Below are 18,591 nucleotides of genomic sequence, written 5' to 3'. Positions count from 1 at the left end.
CAGTGTACATGGCTAGTAAAGGTAACAATAAGCTACCATCAAAAAGTACTATAGCATTTAGCTGTAAATATTCACCATGTCTAACTTAACTGCCACTGAATGCAATGGGTTATAAGTAAATTAAGGCAACCATGATAAAGCTAAATAATGTTTCAGCATGGTTGGGACTCTTCTTGCTGCACTGAATACACAGACAGACACGTGCTCATGTGAAGATATACTCCAGGAAATTTTAAAATCCACCCTACAATTTGCTCTGTGAACAAATCTTTGCACTCAGTGCAAGCCCTGCTGAAGTCATCGCCAGCCTCCCAAGCTGGGCAAGGTTCACCTAAGAGAGACTTGCAGGACTGGAACTTCAGGAATAAAACCTTGGTTTTACAGATGCAGAACTGTACAAGGTTTAAAGCTACAGGAACAAACTCTTCAGGAGGACTTTATGGAGATAATTGCCAAGTTATACCTGCATACACAGAGATAATACAAAAAATACTACATACATTCACTTAACATTAAATGCAGTATTTTAAAACAGAAAGTTGCTAATTGAAAACAGATACACAATAGATGGCAAATTTCAGACCCACAGGGTGAAAAAAACAAGACTTCACACCAATATAGCAACTGCAAACAAGCCTAGTCAAACCTCAAAATCAGAAATGCCATCAACACTGCCTAAGTTTTGATTTTATGGTTAGGCTCACTTCTAAAAATAACTACAGAAATATGCAGAAAACCTAAGGATGCAGAAAACTGGCTGCAACAGTTAAGAATAATGTGAGAAGCTATTATGTTCTCTAACATGCCAACAATATTTATATTTTAGATTATTTATGAATATTTCAGCCTATCTCAAAATGAATCATTTCAAAATTGCAAATTAAGTTTCATAGTTCTTTGTGGGATTTATAGAAGTATTGTGGCCTAACTTTGCTCCATTTACAAATATAAGTGATAATTCAGCATGGTCAGAGTTAGGCTGTGACCAACAGCTTCTAAAACCCATGTCCAAGTCTACTGGAAGTTGTTATGAGTTCTATGTTTTACCTGGAGAATAGTCATTCCGAATTTAACACAGGCCAAGCCTTAGGTATTTCTTTAACCTTAAAATTATCATTTTCTGAAACCCATTCATCATTTGGTGGTTGTAAGTAGTTGTTAGAGTTACTGCAGCATGAATAATGGGGAAAAAAAAAAAATCACACAAAGCGGATGGTGCACTGAAATAAAGCTCACAGGCTAGGAAGCACCATTTGTTCAGGTTTTGGCTTTCAGACAAGAGGAGACATGGGGGAAGATGATCTTTCAAATTCCACATCAGAGCAACAACACACCATCCAGTCTGTACACTTCAGTGAAAAAGCATCCAAAACAAACTGTACATTTGGGAGATATTTTGGCTTTTACTGGGAATTCTCTTCCCTGTAACTTCAGTTGGGAACATATCCATTAGTTAAAATGTTTCCCAAGACATGGAAATAGTCCAAATATGTAGCTATCCTGAGGAAATAATGGGAGCCTTAGAAGATCTGAGTTTCATATCTTTGCTTGCCAGGCAAAATAAGTGATCAAGCACAGTTATTTCTAACAAAAGGCATGTGAGCTACTATCTTCTCCTATTGACTAACAGGAAAAAGTCCGTGAAAACAGGTTCCTTATATCCTGGTTTCTTACATAAAACACATTTATTTTACACGAAATTAGGCGGTAATCGCTAGGTAGCAAAAAACATATTAATAATGTATTTTAGTTTATTTCCATTGTGTGCACAAAATCACCTGTCTGTTAATATAATCTTACCGGGATCATGCACAGAAACAGCTACTTAATGTTATTTGGATTTTATCAAATGTAGCAGCAATATAAACAAATTAAATGCACAAATAAAAATAGGTATAGTCTTACAGAATATCTTGATCTACGGCTTGTGTATTAAGGACTGTCTTATCTATAGTAATGTATACAATAACATAACAAAGTATCTCCAGACACTATTAACTTATCTAAAAGGGAAATATGTTACATGCCTACTGAACTGCATATGTCGTCCACTGCAAAACTTAATTGTGAATTAGGTTTTCTGTAGAATGAGGACACATTTAATTCAAGACCAATCCATTTTTTCCCCCTCTTCCTTTTTCTTCAAGACGCAGTTGTTAATTCCTGATTTAAATGAATCCAGAGATGATGTGTCTGAGGTTGTCAGGTTTCAGAGGAGTCTAGAAGGGGAACTCAGCCAGAAAGGGAGCGTCCCTGATCAGAGAAAAGGCAGGCAGTTGTATGTCAAAGCGCTCACCGATTTAACTTGAAGCTGATGAAACCTTCTATCGCAAAGTTCCTTCATAACCTTTAGAGAGAGAAGCTTATCTTGCTTTGTATCACTTTGCTGGGAGTAAAAACAATGAAAACCTACCTGGCCTCATTTCCAGGGCGAAAAGTGCATGTTATAGGAGCATATTTAATAGTCAGAAGACCCAAGCCTTCTCTAAAGATTCCCTGATACTGTTTCCATTTTTTTTTTCTTGAAATAATATGAATTTATTCCATATGCAATAGATGCATAGAAAAAAATACTCCAAACTTCTATTTGGAAGCATGGGCATAGATCTCCTAAGGGAGGCTTTAGATCTGCATACATATATTTTATAATCTTTCATCCTATACATATTGCAAAATACTGTAAACATTATTAACTAAAGCTGAACAACACAAAGTATGAGAAAAATCAGATAACCTTTCAGTTGCTCTACTGACAGAACGACTTGCTTATGTATCAGCAATATAATATTAGCCAACACGGTCAAACAAAAGATGCCTTCTGCATCTGTTTTAAAGGTAACCTTCAAAAATCACTAATCACATTTTATTCCTTTCACAGGCAAAAGGTCTGACATAACAACTTAAAATTATTTTGAACATAAAACAGTACAAAGTTCAAATGAAGCATAACGATGCATCTCATGCCTTGCAACTTTACAAGCATTAAATACAGAAAGAAATGACTAAACTTTCCCCTCTCTTGTAGGAAGCTTTCCAGCCCTTCCCTGGGGGCCCTAGGTTTCGCCAGTAACTATCCTGCCTCATCCTATGGGATTGGGGTTCTGCACCAGGTGCAGTATCCCACTACAGGAGAGTGGAAAAAATTTCAAGGGTGCTTAAGTCCTGTTGATTTTAAAGTGAATTCAAGGCTTACAAGTCACTGTTGTAACTGATAATATTATACGATACTATGAGCAAAAGCGCTCTTCACACTCCCCTTACAGTCATGCTGAAGCAATACAGATGGAGTAAGATGTGGCCTTGTTACCTTTACAGAATATTGGCACCACGAAATGCATTTAAAGTTACTTTTTTTTGCTTTAAAGCCCAGAAAAATAATATGTGGTTTGATATTGATTTTAGTTTTCTTAACCTCTGATTGTGAAGCATCACAAAACATTCTGGTATCACTTTAAGTTTCCAAGCTGTGGGCTATCAATGGCCAAGATTCTTTTCTTCATAAAGTCACAGTATACAATTTTTTTAAATTAAAGCATCATCTTCCTCTAAACACGTTTTTACTTTTATAGGCTTGCTGACATTTTTATTGTAAAATAATTTGAAACTGCCAGGCATTGAAGCAAATTATGGCCAATATCACAACGGGAAGCAATACTTTATTTGGGGTATCTGAGCCATGTGTACGAATCGTTAGCGATCCAATATGCAACCCAACCCAGAGACAAGCTCTCACAGGCATTCCTCTGAAAGCCGAAAGCTACTCCCAAAAGCTAACACATAAAACTGTCACCTTCCTGCTCTACAGATCTGCTTTGTGTGTGTATTCAGAATTGGATCACATCATGATAGCTATAAAAACAATTTTTCTTCTTCGCTATTGTTAACACTACAGAGCTATCTATCACAGCTATGAAATCCATGTAGTTTCCACTGGGGTTAAGAGCTGGCCCTGCTCACTCCCGCCTGGGGCCCTGCCGCATTTCACCCTGCCTGCTCTTTCCTTCCCGCATCTCTTCGCAGAACTCGGCCTTCCCTTCCTCCGAGCAGCTTTGCAAGACTAGCAATTACCAAACCGATATCCCCATATCTTACTATGCCCTCCTAGTACCTCGGGTTAAAGGTAAATAGGTACGAATACTGATGTACTTTACTCAGCTGGACGTTTACTGAGGTTTTACTGTTTCCAGCCATTATCAACCAATACCCTTCTGAGCAGCCACACAGATGCACTAGGAGATGAACTGGTGCCAGCGCAGTCCCAGGATAAGAGGAATAAAGGTATACACAACCTTTCCCTCCTCTTATCGCACCAAGAGCAAGTCAGCCCCAGCTGGAGATTTTATACTGTGTGAACTGGTCATAGTCTGCTCCCAGTTCACATAGGGAGAGCTTTGTTCCTTAGACTGCATGCAGCAGTTCAAGCATTCATGTGCTAACAAAATCTCACTATTAGTTTGTTTGGTTAAATATTTCTAAGACAGTTTCAGCTGAAGGGAACTAGGAATCAGTATTTCTATCAGATACATCTTTAGAAATGGCCAGTGATTTGGAAATAGAGTGGCTTAACAGCAGACCATAAGAATGAATTACAATAAGTGTTAACAGAAGTAAGAAAATGGAGAGTTAAGCGACGCATGTGTTTTCATCTCCTGGCACCCCAATGAGCTAAAAGTTATCAATTGAAAAAGCAATACCAAGTAAGATAACATCCCGAACCCCAATAGAGAACGAGCACAGCACACGGTTCGGGTAAAGTCCTACCCTGCCCAGTATGATTTTTTAGAGGAGGTGCTTTGCTCTGACCAGATCCCATTTGCCATGGTGCAGAGAGCTTTTACTTGCTCCGCCATGACAGCAGGCTTAGCCTGCTGGTGCTAAGGCCGGCTTTTTGTTGTTCACACCCTTGGAGTTCAGGGCAGCCTTAGAGAAATGTTAGAGAATACTTGCTATGTAGGAAATGAGGTTATGGGGATTCACAAGAAAATATCAGGCTTTTTGCTTCTTAAGTCTCTTGTTCAAAAGAAGATCATCTAGCCCACAGAAGTAATGCTGAATATAAGAAAAAGCTTTTGTACTGTGAGGACTGAGCACTGGAACAGGTTGCCATGAGGAATGGAGTCTCCATCCTTGGAGATGTCTGGACACAGCCCTGAGCAATGTGTTCCAGGTGACCCTGCTTAAGCAGGTGGGTTGGACCAGATGATCTCCAGAGGTGCCTTCCAACCTCGACTATTCTGTGATTCTGTGAACACGGTTATACAGACACAAAATGCCTACATGACTATTCTTTATCATACATACCCAGCTACGAGTTACGTAACAGTGTGGCCCCATATTTTTTCTGCTTGTCCTCATTTGCCACTTTTCTTCTTGTCCACCTTTTTCATGTCTTTCTGGTGTTTGTTCCTTTTATAATGATCTCTCAATAAAGGCCCTCCCAGGCTATTACAGATAATAGGAAGCTTGTCTCAACTTTCTCTCACAAAAAATGGCAAAATACTCCAGTAAGCTTTGCCCAGATAGGGAAAGGGTCAAAAAAATTGTCCATATTGAATTTTGAAGAAGAAAGGATTATAAGCCCACACTTCTATAATGCTAGTTGCAGAATCCCTCAGGGACTGTAGCAGGAACATACATTCGAGGTGTCTGGATTACCGAAAAATCCCCACTCCTCTAGGTGTTCCTGCACTGCATGGACCAGGCTTTCCCCGCACTACAACAGAAACGGAGAAACCATGGCTCACAGGAGCAGCACAGCAGCTTGGTGCTGAGAGATTAGTAGGAGTAAATGGGTGTGCCGTGGTATGCCCTTAAGTCACTTGGGAAGGTGTGCCTTTCTCCTCTTCTCCTCCATGTGTGCTGCAGAGGAAAAATAGTTTCCTAAACCAACAATATGTGGGAGTGTCCTCTTTCACAGTAACTTGAACCAAGTACAAGAACTTCAGATTTATCTATCTCGTGGAATATGAAAATCCGAGTCTCACTCAATTCACCAGAATGAGCTGGATGCTCAGAGCTGGTTCAGTAAAAACCACTTGTTCTAGTAAGATTTTTATGTGCTGTTTCTGATTCTTTTCACACATATGTTGAGAAGGAATCCCTTGCTTACAATATTTGTCTGTTGAAGAAAGCTAAGAAAACAGCTTTATATTTTTGCATTAAATAAATCAATTTCAATGATCAAGTATCACCCCTCCTTTGCTCCTACGCAGTTTGCGTCAGTGCCTTATTAAAAATGTAGAGTTTGCCAGAGCAAAGAGCCAAAAAAAATCTTGATTAGCTTGTTCACAACTAAATTCTCCTCTGAGTGTCATCTCCAAAAGCAGGAGAGCGTCTCTAATACAGAAGTGCTGTATTCAAATAAAGAATTGGGAACACTAAACTAGTGTTGCTGGGTTAGAAGAAGGACTGAGGTAGCAATGGAGGCTTTATAAGATGCAGAAAGCAAAATGTCAGTATTGCCTACTTAACACCTCGGCAAGGCCCATGCAGGCAATATGCCAAAGATCGGGAAACGCCCCAGTTGAAGTTCTGACAAATAGGTTACCTGTTTTACTAGTATTTTTGCTGAATGGATGATTTTTTTTTCCTGGTTTTATTATCCTAATTATTATCCATTTTTAATTGGCATGGTTTAATAAGCAACAGTACTCCCTTTAGCAGAGACAATTCTTTGCTGAAAAGTCAAGCTAACACGGATGGCTGCAAACCCAACATTTTGACCAGCTTCCATTTGGTCTGAGCCTGCATATTGAAAAAGACGTTTCTGGGGGATTCGCTGCTCCGGCCGACTCGCTCCAAAAAGGAGCAAGGATGTCAGAGCTGCAGGGAAGGGAAGAAAGTCTGCAAAGAGAAACCTGTATTGGCAGCTAAACACTTCTCAATGAAACTGAGGAAAGCAAACCTCATTAGCTTCTTACCAGAATCCAAGATACCAGCAGAGGATAAAAACAATACTGCTACATTTCCAAGTTACTACAGTTTTGCGGTTAACTAAACAGTCAATTTCTAGATGACTAATGAGAAGCGGAAGGCACCTACTCACGTTGAACTGTAGAAGTTTGATACTTGTAATTCAGACCCCATTCTTAGGCGTTAACGTTTGGACTTAGGAAATGTAACTTTCAGCAACCATTTTTGGACACTTTGACCTGTGTTCCCCACGCCGGCTAAACAACCCCTGGAGATTACAGGAGTAGGTGAAGCATCAGACCTTTACTTATTGATTCTTACTGTAAATACTGTCAAGTTGTCTTGTGTGTGTGCGCGCACGCACATGTGTGTGCATGTAAGTAAGAGGTTAACACTTCCACCTTCTCTCATGACAAAAACTGGGCCAATGTCCAACAGTACATGTTCATTTAATTTTTAGCCACCTTGTAATTGTTTTTTAGCTTCTTCAAGAAAGCCCTCAAATTATCAGTTTTCCAAGGAATCCATCAGGCAGAGGTTTCAGAATACTCTACAGAAGACAACTGAACACAAAAAAAAGCTGCTGACTGTTCCACATACAGGGCCAAATGTTCAAGTGAAGTGCCCAGTAATGAAGGTACCAACTAGTGCTTCAGAAGAGGAGGCTGACCATCCCCTAGGCAAGTTATGCTGTTTTGCCATGGAGAACACTTTTTTCCTATTAGGAAAATATATCTACTCTTCACAGCAGCACCTCGAGATGAAAGTATAGTATTGTGACGTACAACTGAAATGAGAAATATCCTTGCTTTAAAGACCTAAATAGGCTCAGCGTAAATACGGAGCAGCATTCACTCCAGAGGTAACATTAGGAGGCTCCTCCCGAGGCCCTGCTCTCCATCATTTCAGTAACGAGAGGTTCTGCGAACAGACGCAGGAGACGTCCCAATGCTGCCCTGACCGCAGGGACTAGGAATTACACCTGGTTCATGCGGGATATGCAGAGCGTGCAGGAGACTGACCATACCTTCCCTTCCAGCCACACATCAGCAAGAGCCAGGCAGGCTGCCTCCCAAATTGTGTTTTGACCTACACAACTGAGCTCCTCGCACCACGAGCAAAGAGAAAGGCCTCAGTCGCTGGAAGCCATCCAAGACAAGCAGCATCTGTCAGAATATTTCTAAATCCTTTACATATTCACATATTAACAAGGACCACCACAAATACTCTGTTTCACTAAACAGCATTTGCAAGTGATCATTATTAAATCAATTGCTATTACAAAACACTAGGTTTTATCTTGCTCATTTTATCTAGAGAGATGAACACCCTAGTGAAATGAGTTTAACAGCAGGCAAAGCAGCTTCATACTCTCAGTTCTTTTCAGATTATGCTGGGAACACTGATGTAAAAATATGAAAAATAAAACTCATTCACAGGCTATGATTAAAAAGAAGTTGCATATAAACTATAATGTACAGAAAGCATCAAATTAAGAGGCAGACCATAACACAACACTTAAATGAAAGCTAAAATTTGTTACAGCAAATGCACACTATTACTTAGCAACCTCTGCTTTGGTTAAAAAGCTTATACATTTCTAAGAGTATGCAACTTCATAGCCTGGATTATCCAGTAAAAATAGAACACAATTAGAGAAAAATTATTCCCATAAAAATTCTAGCAAATATATTTTTCTATTTTTTAATCAAATTCAAATTTTCTAGATTAGCATAAAATTTACATATTCTACAGGTACAAGAAAAGAAAAAATACCTATGCTTGCTTAGAATGGTAAACATGTGCCATTAATCAAACCAGAGGAATCAAGCCAAAGGAGTTATTTCAGAAATGGACAGCCCGTTGATTTTGCAATCAACCAATAAGTAGTAGCAATGTATTTCTTCACATTATTATTAGAAACAAAACCATAACTAACAACAAGTTGTTTCAAAACTGCAGACTGAAAGGTTAAAGCAAACCACAATTTTTGCATATTATTATAGCAAACTTCAAAATGCATAAAAAATACACAAGGCCAAATGAAAATACTAGTCTCACCCACATAAAATAGTTGAGCATTTACATCTGACATATTAATATCCTATGATTTTAAAAGCAGTGCTTTCAAGAAGTAATAAATACAATATTTGGTTCTGTAGGATAGATTGTTTTAATAGCAGCGAAATACTTGGAGTGGAAAAGGGAGGACTTCTGTTATCTGATGCAAAAAGATTGGTCAGTTCCTGCTTTTTAATGCAACATTGCCCCCATCTGGACAAAGGTAGCTTGTACTAATGCCAATAGGCTGGCATTAGTACCATGAGAGTTTGAAAGACTTTGAAAAAGAGTCATAGCAAACTTCTTATCTGATTTTGTAGTATCCTTTTTTTCCAGCTCATCTAAGTCTTTTAGTTGACTATTTGAAAATCTTTTTAATATTTTACTCAAATGATAGCTACTCAATATTCATGAAAAGTCCTTTTATACTATATATTTACTCCTCATTCCTGCAAAAAAGGGAACAGTGCATTTTTCTACAAATAATACTGTATAAAAAATCAAGAAAAATATGCTTCTAGTTTCAATGCAGTATGTATACTGCCTATGCATATTGTGTGCATATAATAGGTATATGTTCATAGCTTGTATAGAAAATGACAATTCTTTCAATACTAGAAAACCCTATACTATCCTTTTAGATCAAAAAAATTAGTAAAGTAGCTTATACTTTTACCAATTAGATGGCTTAGCCTTTACGAATAAAAATGAACAATGTGCTTTAACCAGTTCTTTCAACAAGCAACTTCCTTTCGCAATATTCTTCACATGCCTTGGAGTGACCAACAACTCCAGGAAGCCTGAAAATTGTCCTTCACCTTTGGAGAAATTACAAAACAAAAAGCCATGAAAACTTAGCATCTTTCCTCTCTGTTTCATCCAGATCAACCTTTCTCATATACCTATACTTGCACTCAAGAAAAATTCCCATGATCAACAAAGCTTCTGAAATGACAAGAGGAGGAGCCCCAAGAGTTAAAATAGGATCTTATGAGAGCACCAAAAGTTAGAGTAAAAAAACTATTAAAAGGCCCATATAGGTGCCACGCAGAAGGAAGAAAACCCCATTTTAGCACAGCATGAGTCGAACACACCTTATACCCACCGATATGGATGACGCTCTTGGATGGATGGATGGATGCTCTGCCTCTAAAGCAAGCTGCCTTTTGCAAGTACAACTCATTGCCAATATCAAAATGTGGGACAATCCCATCTCGTTCCAGAGAGCACTATTTCAGTGCCCCTGGTGTTAGTATTACTCTGATGCTTTAAATTGGCATTAGAATATTAAGGAAAAAAAATCATTCAGAGTTGAATTTTTTCAGTAAAATCTCTTTGCAACACCAGGTTGTTTTCCATATCCCCAACTCTCTTGACTGCAATTTGACTAAGCAAATAACAGTCACCTTTTAATACAGCCAGGCCATATTTAAAACATTTAAAATAGATGCATTATGATACGATTATACTTTTATGATAGGATGCATTTGATTTTGTGGCACTGATAAAATTTCTCTAGTGCTAAAATTCTGGTAGCTGAATGCAATGAAGTTATCTGCAGCAAAACTTGTTTTCCTGACATCACCAGCAGGGCTTAGAAACAGCAGTGTAGCACTGTGGCAGGAAATGTCCTTCTCTTGCAACGATACTGTATGCTTTCCAACACTTTCATTAAAATCTGTAAGCTAAAGACTGAAAGTGTTTAAAAGAAACAGTCAAATAAAATGAAAGACATCACCTGAAGATCCAACCTGCTTCCATTTAAACTTCTAAAGTTAGTTTTATTTTATAAATAATAGATAGGTCCACTGTGAGTACAAGGTTAATGGTATCTCTCTTTGAGGTCTGCTGCACTTCATAAGCAGTTGATGCCGTGCTCCCATTATTTATGATTTCACTCGAGCCCTCTTAACAAATTACACTGCGGGAACCGCTCCAGGAGGACCGGCGCCCGGTGCAGCGGGCTCTGCTGCCGCCAGCAACGCGGCGAGCTCCAGGCCCCCGCGCGCAGCCTGGGGCCCTGGGCAAAGGCGCACGCAGCTCTGACAGTGGCACTGCCGGCGTGGGCAGGGCAGGCACTGCACCGCTCATCGGCAAGGGCTTCGTCCATCTCCTGACTTACGAGGGCATTTCAAAATATTAAAAACACCAAATACCTTGAGCAGACTATATAATTATTTTTAGTATTTTGCAAAGCCAGAATGGACCAACTAATCCTAAGAAATGTTATCAAGTGCTTAAAGGTCAGCAAACCTGCCAGTGAGGCCAGCTTACTCAGTGCTGGATTTTCACCGCAACACATTGATCAGAAGCCGTAAAAAGACACAGAAGCGCAGCTCACGCACGCAGAGTGCTATCTAATGGTAATAGCCATATCTATTTCACTGACATCTGGGGTCAGGTTTATTTTCTCACATTTCTGTTACTTAAGCACGAGCTTCATCATGAAGAATCAATCTTTATTTTAAGATCATAAAACTGTTTTCGATTTGTCAGATGTCGCAGGAACCCCGCAGATCAATTGCAATAACCCGATCGCCTCACGGCGCTTTCAGCATGGCCACGAGAGCGCTTGGCGGCACAGGCAGGCCCTGCGAACCGCCGTGCAGCAAATCGAATGCAATAAACTACCATTTTCCTGAATACCTTCTCAAAATCAGTGTGAGGTGCCCATTTCAGGCTCAGCACCTCTGACAGTGCCTTTGAAGAATGCACTGAACCAGAAAGGTGAAAGAGGTGCTTCCTCCCTTGTCCCCCGCTTCCCCCCTCTGCACCTACCGCCTTTGCTGGCAGGTTTTCGCTTTTCCCCAGAGCCCTCGTGGGTCTCATGCGGTGGCCGGCAGCATGGGGTGGGGGCTGGAAGCGGGGAGCACTCGGCACGAGTTGTTTGCTTCATTTTTGAGAAAACAGGTTTTTGGAAGGCAGATGCTGCTGTGCTGAGACCAAAGCTTTTCACAGAAACACACCAGCTTTGACCGAGCTTCTCTCAGAAGATACTTCCCAGGGTCTAGCCAAACTGAAGGATCACTTTGAGGAGAGTTGAATCCAGAGGTTGCCGTGTCCCTTAAGGGCTTTTTACCACTGAATCAATCTCTTTCTCCAGTTTGGACAAAATCAGGATTGCTGCAGAAGGGGAGATCACAGAAAACTCGCCCAAGAAGAACCGACAATGCAGTGTATGCTGTCTGCTAACCAAAAGCCCTACGTACTTGATTTAGCCATAGCAGGGAGGCAAATCTGTGCTTCTTGATTTTTTTATTTTTCCTGAGGAATAACTTTTCATTTCTTTCTACTTCCCGCTAAGCTTTGAAAGATCTTTGGCTACCCAAACTGAGTTGGGAGGTGGGGGAGCTTCAAAAAGCCCTGGCCAACGGGACGGGGTTACTTTCTGGCAGGGGATTACAAACTCTGACAAGCACTTTTGCCTATGACTCCCATTTCCAAAGCGCATATGCAAGTACAGCTTCGCTACAGAAACAGCAGGCATCTTTGCACAAAATGCATAATGGAATACCTTGAGATAACGTGGAGAATCTCAACCTCAAACTCAATTTCTATCCAAGCTGTCATGAGTTTAAGATGACCAAAGAAAGTCAGTATTTGTAGCTTAGCTTGGCTTTACGTGGTTCTCACTGTAGGCTGTATTTGTAATAAAGATTTGTAACATTTTGATTAGAAGATTTTATTTAAAGGTAATGCCAAATGAGAGAGCAGAGTGTGCAGAGTTATGATTCATAAGGGTGGTCAGCCTACCAATTCATTTGCGTGACCTTTTTGGCCATGGAGATAATAGATGCTTGCTTAGGAAAGGAGTTGCTTTTAGACCATATTGTCCATACTGATTTACATGTTCAACACACAGATGTTACAGTACATGAATTATTTATATAAATAATTTTGCTGTAATTGCAATATTTATATTTAATATTAGTATCAGTTAAGTGCTTTGCACATATCATAAGTATCTAAACTTCCCTTTAAAAATACTGTTTTCTTCTTACGTCAATTATAAAGCTTTGGGTTAGTTTGCTATTTTGTTTTAAATATTTAATAAACTGAAAGTGACAGTCCTGCTTAGCAAGACAATCCACATTAGCAAGAATTATCAGAAATTCTCTTTAGAGTCCTTGTGTTGCACTGAGATTTTTTAGCGCAGAACCTGTACCTGTAAAAATGTGGTTTATGAGGAAATATCAGAGATTTAATGCCATACTGGTTTCTTACAGAAGCAATAAACCCAATTAATGTAGATTAGTTTTCAAAAATGTAAGTCATAAAATCAGGCTGTTCTAAATGAGCCACAGTTCTATAAGGAGAAGTCAGAGTAACAGTCTCAAAAAAACAAAAGTGCAATAGCGCATGTATTTTTGCCTAGAATTTCCTGTTGATGCCACCAAATCCTTATAACAAACATTCTTCAAAGAGTAAATAAAGCATGCACTTGATTGTTTCAAAGAATCAAAGCATGAGTCTTCCAAATTTATTTTTCTAATATTCAGGTGCTTTGTTGACTTATTTACCGGCACTTACTGCAGTGCACTGTTTAATACATAACAGAACTGAACAGCACATTTCTGTAGAACTCTTGAATCTTATTCATATGAACTAAATAATCTCTAGAAAAACATGAAATTCTACTGAATAATTTAATAAAAATCATACCAAATACCCTACCTTCTGATTCTATTAGGTACCAGTATATGACTTGATAAATTAAATTTATACCAAAATACTGGCAGAAGCAGAAATAACCCTTTAAAGACTTCTATCTCTTTTTCACCAGAAGTAAAGCCATTTTTTCTTATGTTCAGGGCTTCCTAAGATTATCCAACAGAGGGCTCCCAGCAGCTATTAAAAAGTTTAATGGAGAGTCAAATATATGAGCTCTAATACATACATATAAATTATCATCCTGCTCATTTTAATAAACCTGTTCTGTATGTATACACACACACCACACCCAAATTAGAAATTTGTAAAAGCACACAGCAAAACCACCCGGGAAGTTCCTCGTGATAATCTGTATTCTGCTACAGCAAGTTAGCTCAAGATTTTTTTTCAAAACACTGTTTTTTTAAGTTTGAAAAGTAGTATATTTTTAAATTGTTGCTACACAAATGAAGTTACACTTTCTTATAACTTCTTGCCCCCTCTACTTTGAAAGAACACACATAAAATGGCGTGGAGCAAAGCCTGACTGCGCAGTGAGTGTCAGCCAGCGCAAGAGGCAAGGGCAGACTGGTGTCCCCGAGAAAGGCTCCTGCAAGTGGAAAGTGTGCAGGGAACGCAGCTTCCATGAGGCCGTTTTTAAGAACTGGGTCCTCAAGCAACCAGGGGCTTTAGCAGAGCAAAGCTTTGGGAGGAGAGTGCTGGGGCTGGCCAGCTCTCTCACAGCTCTCTGAACAGCGGCTGATCGGGCACCTCAGCGAGCGCCACCAGGCTGAACAGGTTATCCTGTGCCCGTGCTAGGAAAGAGCAGGTTAGGGCAAACTGATCTCAGTGCTTATTTGCCAGAGCCAATCTACACTTGACCAGCTTCATCTAATCAAGGCAAAGACTCTGCTGGATCATTTCAGCAAGAGGATATTTCACACTCCAGGTTAATCCTTGTGTTCCTTGTTGAGACAGCTACAAAGGATGCTTGCTGCAACTCACTGGGACACTAGTTTTGAAATGATGAAGTAACCAGTGTACTTAGCAGATTATGCTTTTCTGTCATTCAGAGCTCTGAGGCAAATAAATCCAAGCTTTTTTTTTTTTTTTTTAAGAAAAAAAGACTTGCTAGTACAGCAGGAAACCTAAGACTGTGAAAGAGTCTTGGTGTGTGTTCCCAAGGTTTAGGAAGGACTTCCAGCTGTCTGCTGATTATAAGTATGATTATAAGATTATAAGTAAAAGTATGTATTTACTCCCCTCCCTCTTTAAAGGCCTTAACTTAAATACAGGACATCATAATACATTGTGGCATATCTTCTCTCAGGTTCATACCCTTTTATTTCTTATAGGCTACACCCTGTCTTTTAGCAAAATTAAATCAAATGCCACAGCCAATACAGTATTGGGTTCGTATGTCCTACCTGATCAAAATGAACTCATAGCATTCTATATACTCTAAAGCAACATGATCATAAGTCAAAGTTACTGCACTACAATAAATTAACATTAGTATTTGATGGGTTTAGTAGCCTATTCACCACAGACGAAGATAATACAAACTATTGTACAAGAAGCTTTTAAGAAAGTTTTTACACTGTTAGAAAGAATTGACCTATCTGTAATTCAGTAACTTCATTCTGCAATACCTACAGATGTGCCCAGAAAATTAGCCAACAAGGCATATTTTTTTTACTTCTGAGATTCAATTTGTTTCCCATAATAGCTTTTGGGCTTATCTATGATAATACTCATTTGCTTTCCTCAACGTCTTTACATGCAGCTGTGAAAATATTCACCTGCACCTTTTTTGAAGTGTTACAAGAGTAATCTAATACATATCCTTCACTGAATGTCTGTGATTAACTCATCCAAAAGTAGCTCTGTCCTTTTACAAATGCAGAGTTTTTTTGATCAAAGTCTTGGGAGCTGAAGTACAAAAGCTATATTCTGCCATGTTACACACCACACAATTAGGTTTGTCTTTCAATTTACAGTAATGTATCTGGTGATTTTACTCACACTGTTTTTTATTTGCAATGACACCACAAAGCATGTAGACAAGTAACACAGACGGAGAAAAGTCTATGGTATTTGCAACCGTGTTACAGCAACACTAAACTCTAAGGAAAATATTTTTAGAAATCTTTGGCACAATATAGAGCACTAGAAGGTGTGATCTCCTCACACATTCAAAAAGTCCACTTTCAGGCTGGGGTGTCTTGGATACACACAGGTATTTGGAAGATCTCATCTATATTGCAATTTGATGCAATTCTTTAAAAAGTAGCAACTCCCCCACCAAACTATCAGAGCTGAGGTTTGGACCTGAAGTTCAAATGCAAACTTGGATCCCAATTTTTGCAATTGCCCTTATATTTAAAATACAGTAATTTCTTACACTATATTCTAAGTGCCCCTTGAACACAGCGTTTAAAAACAATCTCTTTCTCCCTTTCAACTGGAGATACAGGCATACAGGACCTTTGGAGGAAAGAAGACTAGCTTGGCACCCAAAATTACATGCTGTTTTAAAGATTCAGACTTCTATCTTTATGCAATCATTGTCTTATTAAGTTCAAAAGCAGACACAATGTACATACTAAAATTTAGTAGTCATGTAACAAAAATGTCAAAAAAACTCTAATCGTTTACTTACCACAAGTCTCCATCTTCAATAGTCTTATCATTCGGGGCTCCAGCATGCCCATAGTGTAAAACGGAGGAGTTCTCCCCACTGATAGGTGAAAAGAAAACACAGAAGAATTAACAGAAAAAGAAACATCAAAACACACAACATGAGAAGGAACATTGTAACTTGTGAAATAATCACCCGTGCATAGATATATTAAGCATGAAATCTTGCAGCCTATGAAAACTGTCACAGAACCTTCCTCAGAATTGGCTGTAATAGTGTATTTGGCATCTCGGTCAGCAGAAGTGGGTACCAACTGGGCATTTTGCAATTCTGTCTGCAAGATGTGACCCTTCTGCAGAAGGGTATCAGCACTGTTCACATAAAACACTTCCCAAATTGATGACAGTGTTAAGGGAAGCAATGATATAAGAGCAATTTTTCAACCTATACCCATTTACTTCCTTTCGGATTTTTTTTTTTTTAATTACTAAGTGATACATTTCCCTGTTTGAGGTTAAACATTACAAAGCATAAAACCCAAATTTCCATTGGAGTAAAATATGATATGTTTGAAATGCTCTAGGAGTTACTAGGCCTGGAAAAATTCAGCTGTCCAAGCAAAAAGTCCCAGTTCACCTCTGGCATGGCTACATGTGATCTCTGTTGGAATGAACACACAGCACACGGTTGGGGGAGCATTCCCGGTATATAATGTCAGCAGTAATACCCAGCACAATAACTGTCACTTTATTTTTACCTCTTACTAAAGTGGAAAAAAACCATTCATCTTCACATTATAAAGGAAGATTTCAATTCCTGGAAACCATTCAAACTAAACTGCTGATTCACAGGAATGGGAAAACATCTCCAGAGAAGCATGGACCCTCGTTCAACACTTCTGAAATGCCGTGATCCATTCAGTGACCTGTATTTGGTCTTGGCATCCTCTCTTGTCTACTGGTATTCCTCTAGTTCTATCACATGTCATTTAAAAGACAGGTAAAGATCTCAAGCTCTACTGATTTTCCTTTTATTATTCCCCTCAGATAGATGCTCTCTCTTTTATTCTTCAAAAGGCTAAAAGAATTAAACCATATCCAAAAATACATGTGTTGGAACAGGGATACTGTGGCATCTCTCTGATCCCTCAAGCTGACTTGCTGATCTGTATCTAATCTTTTATCAAAACTGGGTTGGTCATTCTGCTCAAATTTGATTCTTAACTGAGGTGGAGGAACAGCTTAATATTTTAGCTGAAAGCAATGGGAAGCTCAGTTTCGGTGAATCTTTTGTCATATCCGAAGTGAACGTGCCACCTGACGTATTTCTCATACTAGACTTTTAATACATGCAATTAGAAAAACAGTAAAACACCTGCACTGTATCCAAAAAGAGATTACCTTCAAGATATATTAAGTACTTGTGATCAATTGGATATTTAATTGATCATTTGTTCATACAGATACAATAATTCCATAAGCAATGATTATGGAGAAGAAAGCAAATGCCTTCTTAAATTTCTGAAGGCTTTCAGTCTAAAAGGCTGGATTCTGTTAATATTTTCAAAGCAATAACATTTTATTGCTAAGTATTTTATGTATATAAGAATCACTATGTAATAAGGCAGTGGGAGACCGTCTCAATTGTAGGAATGATGTGCTGATACAGAACTGTATTTTTTCTAATTATATGGACATCAAAGGTAAAAAGGTGTCAAGTCAAGAATTAAAAAAACACATAATTAAGGCTGTAATAGATTTGTTTTGTGATGCTGATCCGGTGACTTAAAGACATTTTTACAACTGGCTGCTAGCTGACTGCTTTTTATTTCCTAGATGCCTGATTTGAGAACCTACTCTGTTGTGCAGATAATTAAAAACAGTCCCATAAAACTTGCATATAAGAGGAAGACACAAGCAAGCTTCATTCTGACTGTTCCTATCTCCTGGGCATTTGCGGAATAGTTCCTTCTGGCCACAATTTTAGTTTTCTAGGCAAGGAAATTGGAAGAAAAGTACTATATAGGACAACAGACAGCAATCAGAAGAAAAGGCTTTCTGTGTCAGGCTGTGTGTACAGTAGGAACCATGTTCCCAGTGCCAGCTGTCTCCTTTCACACAGGGGTGACAGCAGCAGCTCCAACTCCTACCTCTGCTTTGGACCACCAGCACTGTGAACCCACAACCTTTTCGTTTAATGGAAGAAAACAAAAAACCCTACAAATGAGTGAAAAAATGCCATGTGCCATCATACTGAGCCACATCAAGGCAAAAGAGCAGGGACGGGCCTTCGCGAGGCAGAGCAGCAGCTCTGTCTCCCCAGGAGTG

General features: G+C 39.0%; 1 protein-coding gene across 1 annotated transcript in view; it reads right to left on the bottom strand.

The window, feature by feature from the left end:
• Positions 1-18,591, bottom strand: part of PEPD (peptidase D) — a 145,718-nt gene that overhangs the window by 39,297 nt on the left and 87,830 nt on the right. The window contains exon 11 of the mRNA XM_067302497.1: positions 16,286-16,363. Within this exon, the coding sequence (XP_067158598.1) occupies positions 16,286-16,363 (78 nt within the window). The remainder of the gene's footprint in view (positions 1-16,285; positions 16,364-18,591) is intronic.

The sequence above is a fragment of the Apteryx mantelli genome, chromosome 10 (assembly GCF_036417845.1).
Source record: "Apteryx mantelli isolate bAptMan1 chromosome 10, bAptMan1.hap1, whole genome shotgun sequence".
Classification (NCBI taxonomy): Eukaryota; Metazoa; Chordata; class Aves; order Apterygiformes; family Apterygidae; genus Apteryx; species Apteryx mantelli.
Note: the sequence above shows the minus strand (reverse complement) of the source record. Positions and strands in the feature narration are given on the sequence as shown.